Source organism: Passer domesticus, chromosome 7 (genome assembly GCF_036417665.1).
Source record: "Passer domesticus isolate bPasDom1 chromosome 7, bPasDom1.hap1, whole genome shotgun sequence".
NCBI classification, from domain to species: Eukaryota; Metazoa; Chordata; class Aves; order Passeriformes; family Passeridae; genus Passer; species Passer domesticus.
The window spans coordinates 12,819,603-12,838,067 of NC_087480.1; the positions used below are offsets into that span (position 1 = coordinate 12,819,603).

The 18,465-nt window shown below is 40.2% G+C and overlaps 1 protein-coding gene across 4 annotated transcripts in view; it reads right to left on the bottom strand.

The window, feature by feature from the left end:
• Positions 1-417: 417 nt before the first annotated feature.
• Positions 418-18,465, bottom strand: part of AFF2 (ALF transcription elongation factor 2) — a 323,604-nt gene continuing 305,556 nt past the window's right edge. For 3 of the 4 annotated variants that reach the window (XM_064426942.1, XM_064426941.1, XM_064426943.1), the window contains exons 16-22: positions 16,971-17,107; positions 13,708-13,779; positions 13,253-13,346; positions 10,522-10,569; positions 9,959-10,008; positions 5,461-5,675; positions 418-969 (exon numbers count right to left, since the gene is read on the bottom strand). In XM_064426942.1, the coding sequence (XP_064283012.1) occupies positions 848-969; positions 5,461-5,675; positions 9,959-10,008; positions 10,522-10,569; positions 13,253-13,346; positions 13,708-13,779; positions 16,971-17,107 (738 nt within the window). In that variant the 3' untranslated portion in view covers positions 418-847. The remainder of the gene's footprint in view (positions 970-5,460; positions 5,676-9,958; positions 10,009-10,521; positions 10,570-13,252; positions 13,347-13,707; positions 13,780-16,970; positions 17,108-18,465) is intronic. The other variant, XM_064426944.1, reaches the window with a different exon arrangement.

An 18,465-nucleotide genomic window follows, 5' to 3' on the forward strand; every position in this document is an offset into this window, starting at 1 on the left:
TTGGATAAGTATTTGTTTGAGACTAAACAGTAAAACAGAAAGAAAATTCACAGATTTAGTACAGGAATGGTAGATAAGACTAAGAAAGCTATTATTTTGAAACTGCCTAAGAACTGTAATAAATTCTGCTGCCTACTGAAATGATTAAGCCAACAATAAACAGGAAGAATGGAATATCAAAACCTCATTGCATAGTGTGTCATCATTCTTTAATGAGGCATTCCTTCAACCTTTTACCTCTTAACACCTTTGGTGATCTTACATTATGTACCTGTAAGATATTCAACATTCTCTTTTAGAGATTAAACCCAGAGGGAGTATGAAATCTTAGGAATGTACTGAGTCAGGTAATGATGCCAGAATTAAGCGTCAAAAAGCTTGGTTCAGGTTCAGAAGATGATTTTGAATGAATAGCTATAACTTCTACTAATTTATTTCAGAAGGGACTTCTCATATATACCCTCAAATATTTAAGACGCTTTGTACTATTTCTCAGGAATCCATATCTTCTCAAAGTGCTTTTTTTGTTTTCACTTGAAGGCAGCATGGACTTAAAACAACACTGCAGGGAATGTACCGTTCCATAAAGCACATAAGGATGGCAGGATCCAGGAGACACAAGGCATAGAAAATTGTCAAAGATGATTAGATGGTACAACACATACTGCTCTTGAGTCATAAGTTTCATTTATGGTGACTTCTACTTCCAATAGATAGGATATTAAAAAAGGCAATAAAAATGAAGTTACATGAATAAACTTCCAAAAATGAGTGGAGTTCCACCAGTGATCGTCTCTGCGCTGGTAGAGGTAGAAGAATGGGGATGTCATGAGCAGGGCAGCAGTCACTACAACAAATGAGCCTCGATGCGGAGCCAGTGGAGTCCCTGGCGAACGTAACGAACCAGATTGGTCATACTGCTGTGTTGTGTTAAGGGTCCCATCACTGAGTCCAGCTCTACAAAGAACTCTGCAACACACAAGAAACAGAAGCAATTTTTCAGGCAATGGTACAGAAATAGAGGCATCACCACGATTTCCCACTCAGAAGCAGCACGGTGTAATTATTGAGTTCTAAAGACAATCGTGCACATGAGCACATGGTCCATAAGAAAGAATTTAAACAACAACAATATATTGAAACAAACCAAATTAGATTATCCATGCTGGAAGTCTACCACAGGATGGTATGAGTGGTTGCCAGTAGTCCAACTCTGATCATCTACATTGTCAGTTTTTCAAGATTACATTTGCTGACTGAATGATTTAAATAGCTGACAATGAAATCTTGCATTACTTTTCCATGCTGTTCTCTTTCCTAGACATGAATGGCTAGACTGGATCTTTCCAGGATAGAAGACCTTTCTTGCTCTTTTCCCCACCCTCTAATTTCTTTTACTGACATTGCAGCACTTTTGGCCCTCTGCTCATCCTGCTACAGCTGCAGGCCCCAGAGGATGAGTGTGGGATGGGAGCTGGGGAAGAAGAGGAGAGAGACAACACAGCAGCAAAGTAACTCCTTGGAGGCAGGAACCTCTAAGAGGGAAGAATCCCAACTCTGGGATTCCTGGTTGGGAAGGGTTAACAGGAGGTCACTAAACAGAGAGCCCCAGTTAGGAAGCGGCACACCAGTTTACTTTATGTCATGTGTTAGATGCTCTCTGGGTGAAAGACTAATCCTGTTAGGGCCAACAGACCCTTCCTAATTGCTGTCAATGGAGAACTGAATTGTGTCCTGTATTCTCCCACAGTTCTTTATGCTTGCTGGGGCACAGGCATTCCCACATATACAACACTTACACTATATTTAGGCAAGTGGGAACCCGCTCTCAGTTAAAGCCCCTCAGAGCTCAGATAACAACCGACAATCACAGTGAGGAATGGCTGAGGCCTCACATTCTCACCCTGTCTGCAATCCAGTGCACTGAGCCAGCCAGCACTGCATTGGCTGCACTTCAAGAAAGCAGATGCTGGGTACAAAATCATTATCAGTACTTTCTTCAGCGAGTAAGTGCTGCTTTGAGGTCTTGTATCCAAGTATTGACAGCCTGACCCTGGTCAGCTTGGGAGCTACAGCAGTATCAGAGCACAAAGTGATTTGGCTGGAGGCAAGCATAATGAGAGCTCAGGGCTAGCACCAGTGCTGTTCAGATGCTGCAGCCAGCAGCTACTTTTAATCTTCCTTTCTCTGTCTTTCATTCATCTCCTCCAGTGTAAAATCAATACATTTTGAAATGAAATAGTGCACTATCTTGCTTGAATTCTAGAGATCTCATTCTAGGCTCAAATAAACAATAATTGCTTTAAACACTGAGAATTCACCTTAAAGACTAATTTCAGGTTAACATTTCTGGAAAAACCTACAGGCACTGCAGCCACTTAATAAATTTATGCGTGAGAGAACAGGTCTTGCTCCCTACAGACCTGGTAGTTTTCTACTGTAGAGGAGAAGTCCTGCTTTCTTCAGAAGCATTAAAAAAAAAAAATCCACTCTTGTGAAGTCAGCTGAGAGTTTGATGTTATGGATGGTGAACAACACCACTTTAGGTGATCCAACACAAACCATCCCACGGGCTTTGGGAAATCTGCAGATTAGTTTGGCCTGCTACAGATGCAGATTTATGCCAAACTCCATTTATTCTCCCCACACTCTCGACCCTATGGACCAGGGGATTCCACCAGAGGTACATGGCAGTATGTTCCTGCTTTCCTTTCCAAACCAGATCAGCTTGGCAGGTCACAGTTCTGCTGCTCTCCCTGTTGCTATGCATTTTTATTTTAATGGCACATCTTTTGTCAGGGTGACAAAGAAAGGCTTCTGTCTGCTGCTCTGAGCCAGCTGAACATGAGTCAAGTCCAAACTGGGAGTGTGAGGCAGACTCAGAGGAGCACAAAGCCTAAGCTGACAGCCGTGGACAAGGGGACAAGCACAGCTCCTGCAGTGGGGAGGAAATTCCTTGTGACTGCATGGGCATGACCTAAGAAACATTCATGACAGCAGTCAGACCCAGAGGTAATTGCTATTAGGCCACAGTTTTATACCCATCTCAGGACAGATCATGAAGGACATATTCTTTTGCAAGACACACTCTGTGATTCAGGAGACAACAGAAACAATTAGAGCTGACCACAGAAACTCACAAAAGTGACTGAATCTGGTTGTTTTGGGTTTTTTTTAGGAACTAAATTTTTACCTTATCATGGTTTCTTTGCAGGTTTGTTTTTTTGGTTGGTTTTTTTTTTTTTTTTGTTTTGTTTTGTTTTGTTTTTGACACTATTTTTATTCCAACAGGAGGGGGGAAAATCTCATTTTTTATAAAGACCTGACTGCCCAAGCTCCTGAGAGAGAGGCCAAATGATGACCTGGGACTCACAGCAGAGTCTGGGGTTTGCACTGTCCTGTTTGCTGTCACGGGGCAGTTTTGAACCCTCAGCCACAGGCCAGTGCAGCAGAGCTTGGGCAGTGCAGCAGAGCTGAGACAACTGCAAAGGTGGACTGGAGATCACCAGGGAGAAAGCAGTGAGTTCTGTTCCAGCCAACCAGATAAAGGTGCTTTGAATTATTTGAGAGGTGCAGATGACATCTAGTGAAATAATTATAGCCAGTTTTCATGAAACACTGCACCATTTTTCATGTCAAAGTGTCTTGAATACATCCTTTTTTAAAGAGAATCCCTCATGTGGTATGATGGAGACCTGCAGAGTACTACAACAGTTCTCATATACTTTTTGCTACACCATGAATTTTTCAAATTGCAATTTGTGTTTAAGCATACAACTTTAAATCAAGTACTTAATTAGAAATGAGGTATCTTTCCAGAAAATATATAAAGGCAGACATGCTATAGCATGTAGGAAACTGTGATCTCTCTCCAATGGTTTACAATACTTAAATGAAATTTGAAGTAACATGAACTTTGCATTCCCTGTAACGTGTCTGCAGGTTGTGAAACAAGATATGAAAGAACAGGTCACAACCTTAAATGTCTTTCTCATGTGAGAAACCCTTATTCATGCATCCAGTCCCAGTAAAGTCAAAGGGACTGCTCATCTGAATAAAGAGTATTCCTATATGGCTTTGCAGAATTGGGTTTATTTGATCATAAATCAAAATGAGAACAAAGAAGAGAGCAGGGAGGAAAATGCAGAAAGAGAATCAGCAGGTTTTTTCTCATCCAGCTCTAGGACTGATAACAGCAGTGGCTGGGTACATTTTCTGTCTGCTGGCTGAATGCCTGAGCTATTTTGATTTAATACCAAGTAGAACATTTAACAACTCCACAACACACAGGGCTAATTACAAGATTATCACCATCTCTTCCTCCTATCAGGGCATCCTTCTGCATTCCCACTGTAGCATTCTGCATTACATTTGACAGGGAATCGCTTTCACATTTTGTGAAAATGGATGCAGCTGTGGAAAAAATCCAAAATGACTGCACTGCTACTAAATTAATCAATGTGAACAAAGACAAGAAGCAGTGGGGAGGACTGGACAGAACTTCTATTATTGTTCCTCATCCAGGGATGGATCATTATGACCCACCATTCAGACATAAAACTCTATAAATCTCAAGCTCAGTTTCTCTAAATCAGTGGAAATTTGCCACTGACATTAATGGGAGTAAGATCAAACTGCATACAGCAAGCACATTTGTCAGGACAAGTCTGCCATCTGAAATCTCACTATAATTTAAGAGAATGAGCCAACTCACGATGAGACTATTTCCTAGTTAGGCTCTGTACCTCTAGTGTCAAAGGAAGCTTTCTCAGTGATTTGTGTAAGCCCAAAGCTGGAATCTAAAATAATTATACTGTCATGGGGAAGTTCACAGCTGGACAACAACAGGCCAAATTTGTCCCTTAGTTATATCTCAGTCACTCCACTATACTTGATACAATCCAGTCACAAACTGCTTGCCAAAACTCCTTTGAAATGACTGTGGTAAAGACTTACATTTTGTTGTTAGGAATAAACAAAAAGATCTGCAGCCCAATCATAGGAGAGTCAAGGTCATGGCTTTCAGTGGACATCTCCTAATCGGACTCCCCACATAAACATAACATCTAATGTTTGCTTATTATCCTAGCTAGCATTTTAATAGTCTTAAACCCGTTGACAGAGCAATCTGAAAATAACCTCGGTGCTCTACGAGAGGCTGAAACTGTGAACGAATTTGCAGACTTAAAAGCTCTCATCACTTGGGGCTTGTGTTCACTAAATTATTTGCCAGCTGCTCTGATAACCCCATGTTCAGCGTGTGTTACACATCCCCCTCTGTGCCTGACAAGAGAAGACAGGCATTGGCTACAGCGACCAGCAAGCAGATTTGGTCTGTTTGCTCAAGCTGTCACAGTTGTGCTCTTAGATGCGGTGGTTCTGGGTCCAAACCCAGAGAGTGCCGGGAAAGCTAAAGCTGGGGAGCCAAAGGGGACACAGAGAAAGCAGAGAGGGCGGCACCTTTGTTCTCCTTGGTCAGCTTGTCAGCCATGTCCCAGTGCTCGTAGCTGCGCAGGACATTGTTGGTGATGTTGACGTGGCTGGCAGCCATGTGGTGGATGCGCTGCGGGATGGTGATGGTCCCCGCCGAGGACGAGCCCGCCGTGCCCGAGCTGCTCCCAGCAGAGCTGACAGGGGATGGGCTCAGGGACATGGGCGAGGGGGTTTCTGTGCTCCTGCAAGAGGCAGAGAGAGAGAGTGAGTCCCCCTCACGCCCCCCACTTCACTGCCATCCTAAATGCACTTGAAAAGTTAACTCTGCACCCCAGTAAAGGGGGAGCACGCAGGGGTACCTCCTGACTTTATGAGAAAGGACAGCTTATCAACTGGGAATGACTGAAAATAAAAAGGGATTTAATTCTCCCTTTAAATGAACCTGTTATTAAAAAAAAAATCTATCATAAAAATAGAGCAATCTTTCAGAGAAAGAAGCATCTCATAGCTGTAATGATTTTTTTACCTGCTGCCAGAAGCTGCAATGGCAGTTAGAAAACACTCAATGTGCAATATTGGCTTATTATCAAAGTATTTTCTGGAAACCACAATGACAGTTTGCTCCAAAAACAGTCACCACAATAAGTAAAGAGCAAGTCTTAAAAGCACCCTGTAGAGCAGTATTAGGACCTGAGGGTACTGCAGGATTATGAATATCTCCATAGGATTCTTTAAGGCCATGGAGATTTGTTCTAATTGCCTACCGTTCATCCACACAGTTCTGCACAGCACAGTGTTTTAAGTTACCTACTTAGTGAGGCACTAATGTTCTAATATAGATTTTCCTTTAATTCTAACACCATCAATTAGGAATCACCTGCTGGCTGCAGGCAGTGCAGCGGTCATCACAGCACGCTCTTGTTTAGAGCTGTGTAGTGCTGAATGCTCACAGAACAGCTATTCTCTTTGAAAATTTATAGGATCATGGATTTGTTCAGGTTGGAAAATACCTTTAAGATCATCGACTCAAACAGTTAATCCAGAACTATGAAGTCCACCAGTAGCCCATGTCTCCACATGCCATGTCGACATAAAGACACTTTTAAATACCTCCAGGGAAGGCAACTCAACCAAGTCCCTGGGCATCCTATTCTAGTGTTTGACAACCCTTTTGGGGAAGAAATTATTCCTAATCTCCAATCTAAACCTCCCCTGGTACAACTTGAGGCGATTGTCTCATCACTTGTTACTTGGGAGAAGTAGAAAGAGCCACCCTCCTGCCCAACTTGGTGTCATCCACAAACTGACTGAGGGTGCCCCTGGATCCCCTTCAAGATCAAGGGGGCTCCAGATCATCAATAAAGACATGAGACAGTACCAAGCCCTGGGGAACATCACTGGTGACCAGCCCCAGCTGGATGTAATTTCATTCATCCATTTGGAAGCACTTGCCTAAACAAAAGCATTCTATTTGCTGTGGAATACACTTGAGATGCAGGGCCAAGACACTCCTGGCACTCCCTGCATGAAGCAAAGAGACCAAAACTCTCCAGACAGGGATTTTGCAACCCTCCCTGGACATGCAACTGTAGATGCCTCGTGCTGTGCAACAGCATCAAGCTCAGGCACTGAGCCTGATCCAAAGCCCAGGACAGAAGGGCTTTGCCTCTTGGCTTTAAAGGCCACTGTCAATGGCCCTGCCTGGGCACAGACCTGCTGACACCTGGAGGTGCTGCAGGACAGACTGACATGGCGGCACAGCCCTGGGCTGAAAGGCATCGATGGCAACAGCTTTTGCTGCAGATTTTCCAGCAGTGCCCTGCTATAACCTGTGCTCAACAACAGGCTCCTGTGATACATTCTTTTTCCAGAGCTGGAGATCACATTGATTTGGCAGCTTGTAGCTTTTTACCCAGCTTATGGGTTAGAGTTTAAGCATGTCCTAATGCACAAACGCTTTATTTGTAAGTCTCAAAACATCCTGGTTACCTGACTTGCCACAGTGTCTTTATTGCACAGAAAAGCTGAACTATACTAGATTAGGTCTGGGAGCAGTTAAAAATGATAAGTATCTGAGGAGACCAAGAGTATTTTGTTAGAGCCACTTACAACCAGCTGACGCACTTCTGCCAAATAAAGCACATTGTTCATTGGATTTACCCTGTTGTGCACAGCCATTATTACTGTGGTGAGTCTACTAAATCTCTGTATTTTGTGCTTTCTGTCGCTAGAGGTGGGAAACATTTCTGTAATGAAACCAGAGAAAATTTGTTTCATTGCCAGGATGGAACCTGGGCCAACTTTGTAGAGGTTCACAACCCTTTCAAACAAGTAGGCAGAAATTCCAGTAAGCCAAGCTGTGATTTTTGATGGATCTGAGATCCTGACTAGACTACACTCCATGGCAATGGATAAGCTTTGCTTTGTTAAAAAAAATACTTGAGATTACCCCACTGTCCCCCCATCCTGCACCAGGCTGCTGCTCCATCTCCAGTGATGCCATATGCTGGAAGGTGTTTGGTCTTTTTTGCTGTGGTGTGTGAATTCTCTTCCCATCTGACACAAACTCACAGGGGATTAAGAGAAAACTGTAGAGCAAGTAGCCCTGGGGAAGGCAGAGCAGAAGCTGCCAATGGCAGCACCAGGCCTGTGACAAACCTTGGAGGAATTAGGAGTCACCTGAGACAGATGGCAGCTCTGAGCCTGCTGGAGAGCTGTTTTCTTCTGAGACTCCACACAGAGGGGACACACGACCTGGTGTGGACTGTGCTCTCTGTGTGTTGGGTCACAGGTGTCACAATAATGCTGTTATACCACGGCCCTGTCACTCAGTTACTCTCACATGTCAAGTGCTTCCTGCTCTGAATAGAAGACAGAGATGTGCACTTTCAGAGCTTTCCTTCCTTATCTCCAAAGTTAGTGGGAACAGACTGATCAGCTGGGTGTTATGTTAGAAGTGATGCTGACCTGAAGGCTGGGTTTCTGCTGCCTACTTTGTGACCAGACAAGAATTTTCTCTTCCAGTCAAAACCCACTTATTCTCAATCCTGGACACGTAATAGCTCCTTTAAATAGCGAGGGAGATGTCATCACCTGCAGAGCACACACTTCATAGAGGTCTATTATAGGACAGGAATAAAAGGATAACTTCTGCTCCATGAAATGTTTATGCACAAGCCTCTTCTTAAGGAACAAAAGAGATGTTATGCTCCAGTGGTCTATTTGATCACTAAAACTTTATGTTAACATTTATGTATTTTTATTACAATACAAGGTTTCACTGACACTTCAATTCCTGCAAAAACTGGCACATAATGAATAATTTAATTTAGTAGTTGCTTTTCCAGTGTTAAAATATCTTTTCAATTTTTATTTAAAGTGATTTCTTATTTTATCACTTTAGTTTGTGTTAGAATCTATACTTTAATAGCTCTATACATACATATTCAAAATAACTTTAAGTATTTGGGGTGTGTATATATATACATATCTATATCTCAAAATATTTTGAATTATTTGAGGCAATATTTCACTTTAAGCAAAATGTTAGAATTTTTTGTTTTGCACTGATGGCGAACAAAGTCTGTTTGAAAACTTCAGTTCTTTGCATGCTAAAGTTCAACCCCTCCTTCTTTGTTTTCCTGGTGCGCCTAATAGTAATTTCTTCTTCTGAACAACAGAAAGAGATCATTAACTATAATAATTTTCACCTAGAGTTTAGCCTACTGAAATAATGATGGAAAAAAATGGTGAAGTCCTTCACCTTTGTTTTACTTGTGTCTGGATGTCTGACCAGGACAAAGAAGCAGGAGAGATGTGTGTCAGCTGGCAACAGCCATTGCAAGATGAAGTCAGGGATGCAGGAGTAATGCACCTCCTCTGATCATGACTGCATTACCCTGACTTCATATCTGAGGTGAGGGTGTTTTAACGTTAATATGAAGCTGATAATTGGCCGACTAAGTGCCTTCACATTTTCACCACTATTATACCTTCAGTTTTATTAAACAGCACTTACCATATATCAGTGAAATATTCATTGGTCTTTCATTGCTGAACGAATCATTGAAAAATCATTGCAATGAAGGTTAACTTTACTTTGGCTTCCTAAAGTGTCATGGTACTTGCCAGCTAATTAACTGATATTTTTATGGCCTTCATTTGGCTTGAGAAGTAAACTGTCAAAGAATTCAGCACAGACCCACCGTGTCTGATTTCAGTCTTAAGGAGGCTTTTCAGGGATGAAGGTGTGATTCAGCTCTTCCTTCCTACCCACACTGGATGGCTCACAGGGGGATCTGACTTAGTCCAGTGCGAGCCCCTTGCCCCCACAAGCCCAAGGCAGCTGTATGATCAGTTCTGTAGCCCAGAATAGTTTATATATTATACATGTTTCAAATATACCTGCAGCTTCCAAAACACTGACCCCATGACCTGTCCTTTGCCTTTGGAGGCATAAAAACACTTCCCCCTCCTCTTGGAACCACCTGTTCCCAGACAGAAGTACTCAGGAGAAAATACTCACTTTCCATTGCCGCCCCAAGGTGAGGGGGCCTGTGAGGCTTTTGAAGAGTTCTGTAAGTACAAAACCAAAATGTAAATACAGGTGATGCAAGTACATGAATACTGATGACACAAGGTTCAACATTCCCCCTCTTCATTGCAAGAGCTACAGTGCATGGAGCAGAAAAGCTCTGCACATTGGTCCCATAATTAAGTGGCTGGTGGATGATTGGTAGGTTCCAACCAGTAGCTTGAAAATAATTTGATAAAAGAGAAAATAAATTCCAGTAAAAGCAGATGTAGGTCACAGAGAAGTGGTTTAATTACCACTGAAACTTTGAAACTTATTCTACAAAATAAGTTCTTCAGAGTGAAAATGACTGCTTATCTTTAGAGGGACCTTCAATATTTTAATAAGAAACAAAAATAATTTGGCTTGATGCTTTATTGAAATTGATCCCTCCCAAGTTGCTTAGGGAAAGTGGCTTGGGATTCAGACAGTAGTATAAATAAAATATTTAGTAAGGATCTGCTTGAATGCTTTTATTTTTATATATTTTAGTTGCACAAATTGACTTTCCTTACCTGCTTACTCATTCTGCCTTTCACGTCTGTGTAGCACCTTGTAAAACCCTGTACAAAAAGATTGCCGAGCAACAATAAAGCCCAGGTCTTTCCAGCCTTGCTCAGACTGACTGGTATCTGAGTTCCCATACAAAGTGGCAGTGTCAGGGCTGAGGCTATCTGTGTGTGCCCTCTGAAAACAATCATTCAGCTCCCTTGCTGAGAAGTCAGCACACGGAGTGAAAATTCAATCAAGTTTTACAAGTTCTCTGCAAAGTATTACCCACATTATTACAACCCTCATCTGCTTACTGTAATTGCTGTTTTGCATGGGAGGCACAGAGATTCAGTGGAGCACAGACAGTACCCTTGATTCTGAACCACAGCTCACAGCCCAGCATCTCTGACCAAAGCAGAGAACTTTGTCCAAACCACAGCAGCCACTGCTTGTCACAGAGATGTGAGCATGACTCGGGGTGTTTCACAGCACAGAGCATATGGAGCTGATGGGGAAACAGGGAGGTCCTAAACTGCCCTGGAAAGTCTTCAGAAATTGAGAAGAAGCTTTTATTGTTAATTTCTCCTGTCCGGGGATTGCTCCCGACAGTACCTGGAGACAAATAACAGCTGTGTCAAGACTAAGACTAGATCTCAACTGGAAGCATTTATTTCATAATGAGAATATTTAGAAAAAATATTTCAATGACTACGGATAACACATTTTAAAAACCATGAAAATCTTTCTCAAACTTCCAGAGGAAATACATCACAGGATGTCACTTTTTCTGATCAAAAAAGTTCTGATTTCAATTTAAAAAAAATTATCACTTTAGTGGTATTTTACTTCAAGTTGCCTCTAAATTTCAAAATTGCTTTCATGATTAAATGGCTATTTTCTGTTTTGAAATATTAAAAGTATCATTTTGAAGCTTTTAATTGGAAATTAATCAGAACCAGTTCGGTTCACAAATGGTTTCAATTTGGACAAAGTGCCATTTGCGAGGAAAAACATAAAGAACAATTTAGCTGAAAAAATCCTCCCCAGCTCTGCTGTAAACAGTGGGCTGCTTTTCACAGTTAAAATTGTGTAAAAGTTTGAATAACAACTCTATTCAAACAGTTAATCTGTTTCATTTGTATTACAGATTCTTGCTCGTGAACACAGAGAACATGGTGCAGCAGTACAAAACTAACACATAGTTAATAGCTCCCATTCTTTTCTCCTCCTGTGCCTTTATTACAGAAAGAACCTGAACATATAATCTGTATACACTCAAACACTGCTTCTAGCAAGTGAGCTACAGTGCCCATAGCACACACACTGTAACATTAACTCAAACACTTAGCTTCAACTGCATGCCTATGCCCAGCATTCCTGATTCCTCTATTTTATTGCATTTTTATTTTTTTCTCTTAATTTACATTAAAAGACATTTTCTTATGCTGGGAGTAGTAAATATGTCCTTTATCTTACCTACTTGCACAGCTAGAGAAAATAAAGTGGCTTTAAGGCAAGAGAATCTCCCCTGCTCCCGCCTTTTTTTTTTTTAAGAAATCATTACTTTCCGCAGAAAAGGTTTATTTGTCTAATAATCCTTTTTTAAGATACAATCTACATTCATCCTGGATAAAATCTGAAGGGGATGGAATACATTTCAGGAAAATGCTGAGGTTACAAATGTGTGTAGATCAAATTTAATTTGTTGTGCAAATCCCTGACTGAAAACTCCATGGGCACAACAGAGGCACTCCTAATGGTACAAGAGAGTATCCATTTAAGCCCAAGATTAGGACTAACATTACTGCAAGTTGCACAGAGACACACATAGGGGACACATGGGTAGTCAGGACTATGGCTGCTGCCATCTCAGGACTGGAGTTTCACAGCAGAAGGACCATTTTATCACCATTTACATGAAAACTGCAGTGTTAGAGGTTTTTACTGGTTTGCAGTACCAATATGTCAAAGCCTTGAACAAATTCACAGAGGCTGAAAACACCAACAAAAAAAGACTGATGGGCTGACAAGCCAGTATAATTACATAATTATAGAATAATATGTAGTAATAAAGAAAAAGAATTAATGTATGCTTCAAACAGCATTAACCAGTGAAATATAAATACCAAAATCTCACAGGTGAAGAAAGATTCTATTTCTCTCTTAATTTAGGAACAGTGAGGATTTTTCATTCTTACTGGGTAAACAGCATTTGACAAGGTAAAACAAAACATTCCCAAGTCATGACCACTGGATCTCCACTCAATTTAAGGTGCAGGCAAACCTTCAAGATGTAGATAAGGTAATTTGAAGTTCCACAGGAATAAAAGCAGAAATATCTGAAACTGCAATAAGCTTCAGGAAATCTCACTGAATCTAAAATCTAAACTTAACTAACTACAGTCCCAATAATTGCTTTATTATGGTTCATTAGGGGTCAGTTCATAATCACTTGCACATTGAAACCTTGAAAGAATCAGAAACTTGCATAAACATTACATGATGTTGAGAATAATGTTATTTTTGTAGAATTACTGAGTATGGTCCTTTGAATCAAGTGACTAATCCTAAAATCCCCCAAATCACTTCTGTCCCTATTCCCTGGCAGCCATCCTGCCTGCATTTCCCAGGGGAGAGGTTAAATGTGGGACTTTTAAAGCATGCAGTCACGACTTTTAAGTCATACTTTTGAGAGCTCTCAGTGTTGGTATGAATTTAATTTCATATCAATAAATTAAACAGAATAAAGATTACCTTAAAATATTCCATCAGAGATCTGGAGTACTTCATAGCATGGTCCTTCTTTAGTTTAAACATTCTCAAGTAGAGAAGTGATAAGCATCGGTAGCTGTGGTAATTAGGAAAGGATTATGTTAATTCCATTGCTTAATGAAACCTATAAACTGTAAAAAAAAAAAAAAAAGCTGACCTATATTTTGCAGTTTCTGTTCTAAGGTTACATTTTGAAACATAAGCAAATGGAAAAAAAAAAAAAAAGTGGTCAAAAGCATTAAAATCCCATCTTGATAACAGTATAAATTAGAAGAATAAATGTTTAGTCAGCTGCTGAAGAAATCCATTAGTTATCCTTTAATAGTTTAATGGAAAACAAGAATAATGATCTTCTGTAAGCTGCTTAAGTAATTCAGTACTTTTAAAGTCCTCCTTAAGATTTTAGCTGCTTCTCTCATTGTCGCAAAGGGACTTACCATAAAACTGCTAATTTCTTGTCCCCTTCTGTGGCAGAAGAGCCTGTGAAATTCTTGAGTCTCATTGCATACCTTGTCAAAAAGGTGAGAGATAAGAAATTGAGAGTTAAGATGTTTCCAAAAATAATCAGATATTCTCCTCCAACTGCAACAGTTATTGGTCACAGTGTTCTGCAATGAAGAGATGAGAATGTGAAACTCAACAGAAAGCATCACTTAAGATCTGGAGGCCTCAAGTAAATCACCAACCAATTTTTTTGGGCCAACAAGGTGAATTATTCATTGGGCGTATTAATGATATATTTTATATATATATATTGGGCATATTAATGATAGTATATTCAGCCAGCTAGGCTGAGTCCTGCAAACATTTGGGATGAGTGTTGAACTGAAGCATAAGATCATGGCCCTATATGTACTGAAGTGTAAAGTAATATATAATATGGTTTTACATATAATATTTTGGGCTTGAATAATATCTTCAAGATCCTTCTCATAAATATATTTTATACAGAAAATGGTTTTACATACAGGAAAGGTCACGTTCACAGCTTTTTTCATTCTCGGGTTCATTAATTTATGAATCTTGTGTACTTGGTCTTCCCTCTCTATTTAATTGCTGCTGTCCAGCATTTGGATGATCAAGGATTGAGTATTTCTATTTCCTCTGTCTTTTTTTTCCTTTAACTGAGCACACTCCATTCTATGCATTAGTCTCTTGAAAATCAATTCATCGCATAAAATCATTGTTCTGAGCTGTAATGCAATTTCACAGGTACTTGTGTTAGAATAAGTAATAGGGTTCAGCGTTGCATAAGAAAGTTTTAAGGTATCCAGGCAGTCTTGATGAGTTCCCATTTACAAGGAGGTAATGGAGTGCAGAGCTGTGCTGCTCTCCCCTGCCTTGCTCCCAGCACCCATCCCAGCCCCAGGCTGCAGCTGCAGCACCCCAGCTGCAGGGCTTCCTCCACGTCCTGTCCCACCTGCTCTTGGGTATTGTGGTTCTAGTCAGACTGGATCAATGTGATCAAACACAAAGATCTCTGTGTCTTTGGAATTCAAGCACTGCCATTAAATTAAAACACATTTGACAGTCAGATCTCTGATAGTCCCAATCTCTTTGATGCTCTACTTGCTTTCACAAATAGGCATCTGATGCAGATAGTCAGGGCAGACACAGCTAAATGCAAAAGGGGAAAATTGTGCTTCTGATGAAGGGAGGAGTAAAAGTGAGAAAAATCTCCCTCTGTTTGTTGTCTCACAGTAAAAACCTATGTTAATACTAGCAGCTACACTGAGAAAGCATTGTGTGCACAGCCACATACTTTGTACATCCACTGTAGCCCACAAGAGTTGTGTCTTTGTCCATGGAGTTTTACTGAGCCTGTATCAGCCTGCTGCTCACCTGGGCATTCATCTTTTGTCCATGTCTGACCACTGACAGCAATTAAATGGACAAATCAGTCTCACTGGCTGCTACAAGTTGGTGAATTAAATTCTGCTTTTGGTGGTAGGTGGTGAATTAATCTCACCTGATAAGCTATTTATATACTCGAGATCTACTATAACATATTCTCCAGATTCTTCCACAGCCAGAAGCAGTTCAGGTGCTGCTTCCATGCCAAGGTCTACCTGTCCCACAGCCTGCAGCAGGACTGTGCCAGGAGCAGCAAGGCAGCAGGGCTGTTGATGCTGAGAGAGCCAGCCACCCCAGGATAAGCCGTGCCCTCACCTGATTCCCTGCAGGTCTTGCCCTTTTGTGAGCCACTCCTGGAACAGCCATTCCCTGATTTAAGTGGTTCACATGTTGTGGGTGAACAAAGCTTTTTGTTCCATGCACTATGAACAGACAGACTGCTGGATTGAGGAGCAATGATTACAACTGGGCTGTGTGGTTTTCTTAAAAACAAAAAATAAATGCAGGTTCCTATGAAGGAGTGTTCCCTTCTTTAAATAATATTTCTTTAAATACAATTTATTCTGCCATGCAGCTGCAGCTGTGTAGTTCAGGACACGCTGTAAGACTGCAGGATGATTTGGGCACAGCAGAGCAGAGGCAGGTGGCTCCTTTTCTAAGTCCTCTGCTCTCCAGGGTTTAACATGGATCAAGTGTTGAGTGAACCTAATTTTTTTCTTGAGTGATTTCTTTAGATTTTCTTCTTCCCTTTATGAAGTGTAGAATGTAAAAAACATGTTTTTAAATATTTAACAGGCATATTATTTACCTGAGAGTAAGAGCTTAAGATTTGATACATTTTATTATGCAAATACCTACTTATTCAAAATGTAAAACATGCATTATCTTGGCAGTCCCTAATAGCTAATCTGGCATGTTAAAAAAACCACCATTGACATATTAAAAACCAAATATTTAGGGCTTGATTTGCCTCTTTTTCTTTCACTTCTGCAAACTGCCAGTAATTACACTGACATTAACAAGGATTTTCCCAGCATACACTGGGGAAAGCAAAGGTGCATCACCGCGAAGAGGAAAAATCTTGTTGTTCTACTTACAGGTAAATTTAATCTTGCTTGATTTCACTTTGATAATTTGCTCAAGTAAAGCAAACTTAGTTACTCAGGAGACTATTATTTCTATGGACCCAACACTATAAAAGAGCTATAAGGAGCAGTAGCAGATTTTAGAATAATAATTCAGACATTTTATTAGTATGTAAAGACTCTCTTATCCATATTCTAGCCTACGAGCCTACAAAACTGTATTAAAATTAATTCAGCTGGTGTGCATTCCTGTAACATTAAAAATATACTGTTTTCAAGACAATATATGCAGATGCTACCTCTTTGGCTATGATCTTATATCCCAAGTTTCAGCTTTTCTCTTTTTTAACAGCCAAGTTATAAACCTCTAAAACCAGGGTTTGTAATAGAAATCCTGATAGACTCCCTTTAATGTTTTGAATTATAAAACTACACCTTTTAAAAGACAAGTGTCATTGCCAAACAGTGAAATTACTATACTTTACTTCCACCCACTACATTTCAATTTTAATTTTATGAATATTGCAAATTATAACACTCACATTATAACCTCTAAAGGGGATAATTTATAAAAGCAGTGTCCATCAATTATAAATTTTCCATGACATTAATAAAATGGCAAGAACTAATTATGATGACTTCTGAGATGAAGATGCCTTGGACAAATCATTAATACGTTGAAATGGTATTTTTTAAAACATAGCAGGTTCTAATTACGACTGAAATGAGATGATGAAAATGATCACAGAAAGGACATTAACCTGATGAGTTCCACAGTCTCTGAGTACATGGTGTATGGAGATTTAGCTTCTAATGGATCTCGCTCCATAGCGTTCCCGCACTCGATGAAGGAGAGGGCAGCATCAGCATAATTCACTGCTTTACCGAACTTCTCCAGCTGAAATGGGAATGACACTGTCAGGAAAATCCTTCAGCTTTGATTTCTAGGTAGGCAGATTATTCTACAAAGCAACACTAGCTTTAGGATGAAAGCAAATTGACACTGGTAGTTAGGAATGAATTCACACAGTAATTAAGGCAGGAACTATGTTTTTACCAAATCTTTTCAGGGTAGTATGTGGCTGAATGCTCCACAGAGGAAAGTCAGTGTATGTCCACTGACATCAGGGATTTACACAGGCAAGAAAGGGCACTAAGCATGTTTGTGCACATCCATACTGCTCCTTGACGATGAACTAAGTTTGAATGTCACTATGCAAGGGTTAAGTAACAACTCCATGCAATTTGGCTGATGTCATATTCCGTGTTAACTGTTGGTCAAAAAAAAAATCACATCACTTATATGACAAGTAAAAGAGCAAGAAAAAAAAAGGGAGACAATATAGCAATGCTTAATATTTCATTTTACTAGGATTTTATTGCAAAAGGTTTTAGCCCTCATAATGGTTGTGATTAAACTGACTTAGACATACTGATTTCTTTTTTTATGTGTAATGAATATTATATATGACATTTTTATAGTATGCACTTTATAACAGTATTTAACATTTTCAGTTTTTGATAGCTGAATGTAAGAATTCTACTAATGTGGCATTTGATATAGCAGATCCAATATACTTTAAATAATTTAAAAATGTCTTTCTATGTCTCTATCAAAATATTTTTGATGCATCTGCATGTGTTTCCATTCACAAAACAGAAGCCTGTTCTAACAACATACTAAGCATAATTTATTTATTGGTCCAAGACAACAGTATACTTGTCTTTGTGGCTCCTTCTAAGCCACAACTAGCTCTCTCTGCCCACCTTTAATTTCAAGTACTGCTCTTGTGCATTGATTATGTACAGAGCCTTTGTATAATTGATAGGTATTAACTGGATGATCAGAAAAAGGGAAATGTTTCTGACTGCTCTCTCTCTACTCCAGTGGCTGCTTCTCACCATAGCCTTCAAATTCCTTTTTTCACTTTGAAAGAATTTCCATTCCTTTTTGGAAGACAAAAAGTCTTCCAAAGATGACTTTTTGTGGTATGGAAAGAATAATCTGGCTGCAAGCAGATTTAGTAGAAACCCAGAATTAGAGCCAGGAACGGGATCTGATTCTCTGAAGAAGGTGGAATTATTCCAGCTTGTCACATCTCAGACAGGCACACAGCGAGGTCTCCAAGATCTCTTCCATATGGTACAGCCATTGCCACTGCAGCAGCCCACCCAAATTATCTGATCCCTCCCTGCAGCCCCAGACAAGGAGAGGTTTCCATGGGGTCGCTCCCTTAAGACATGAAACGTCCTGCC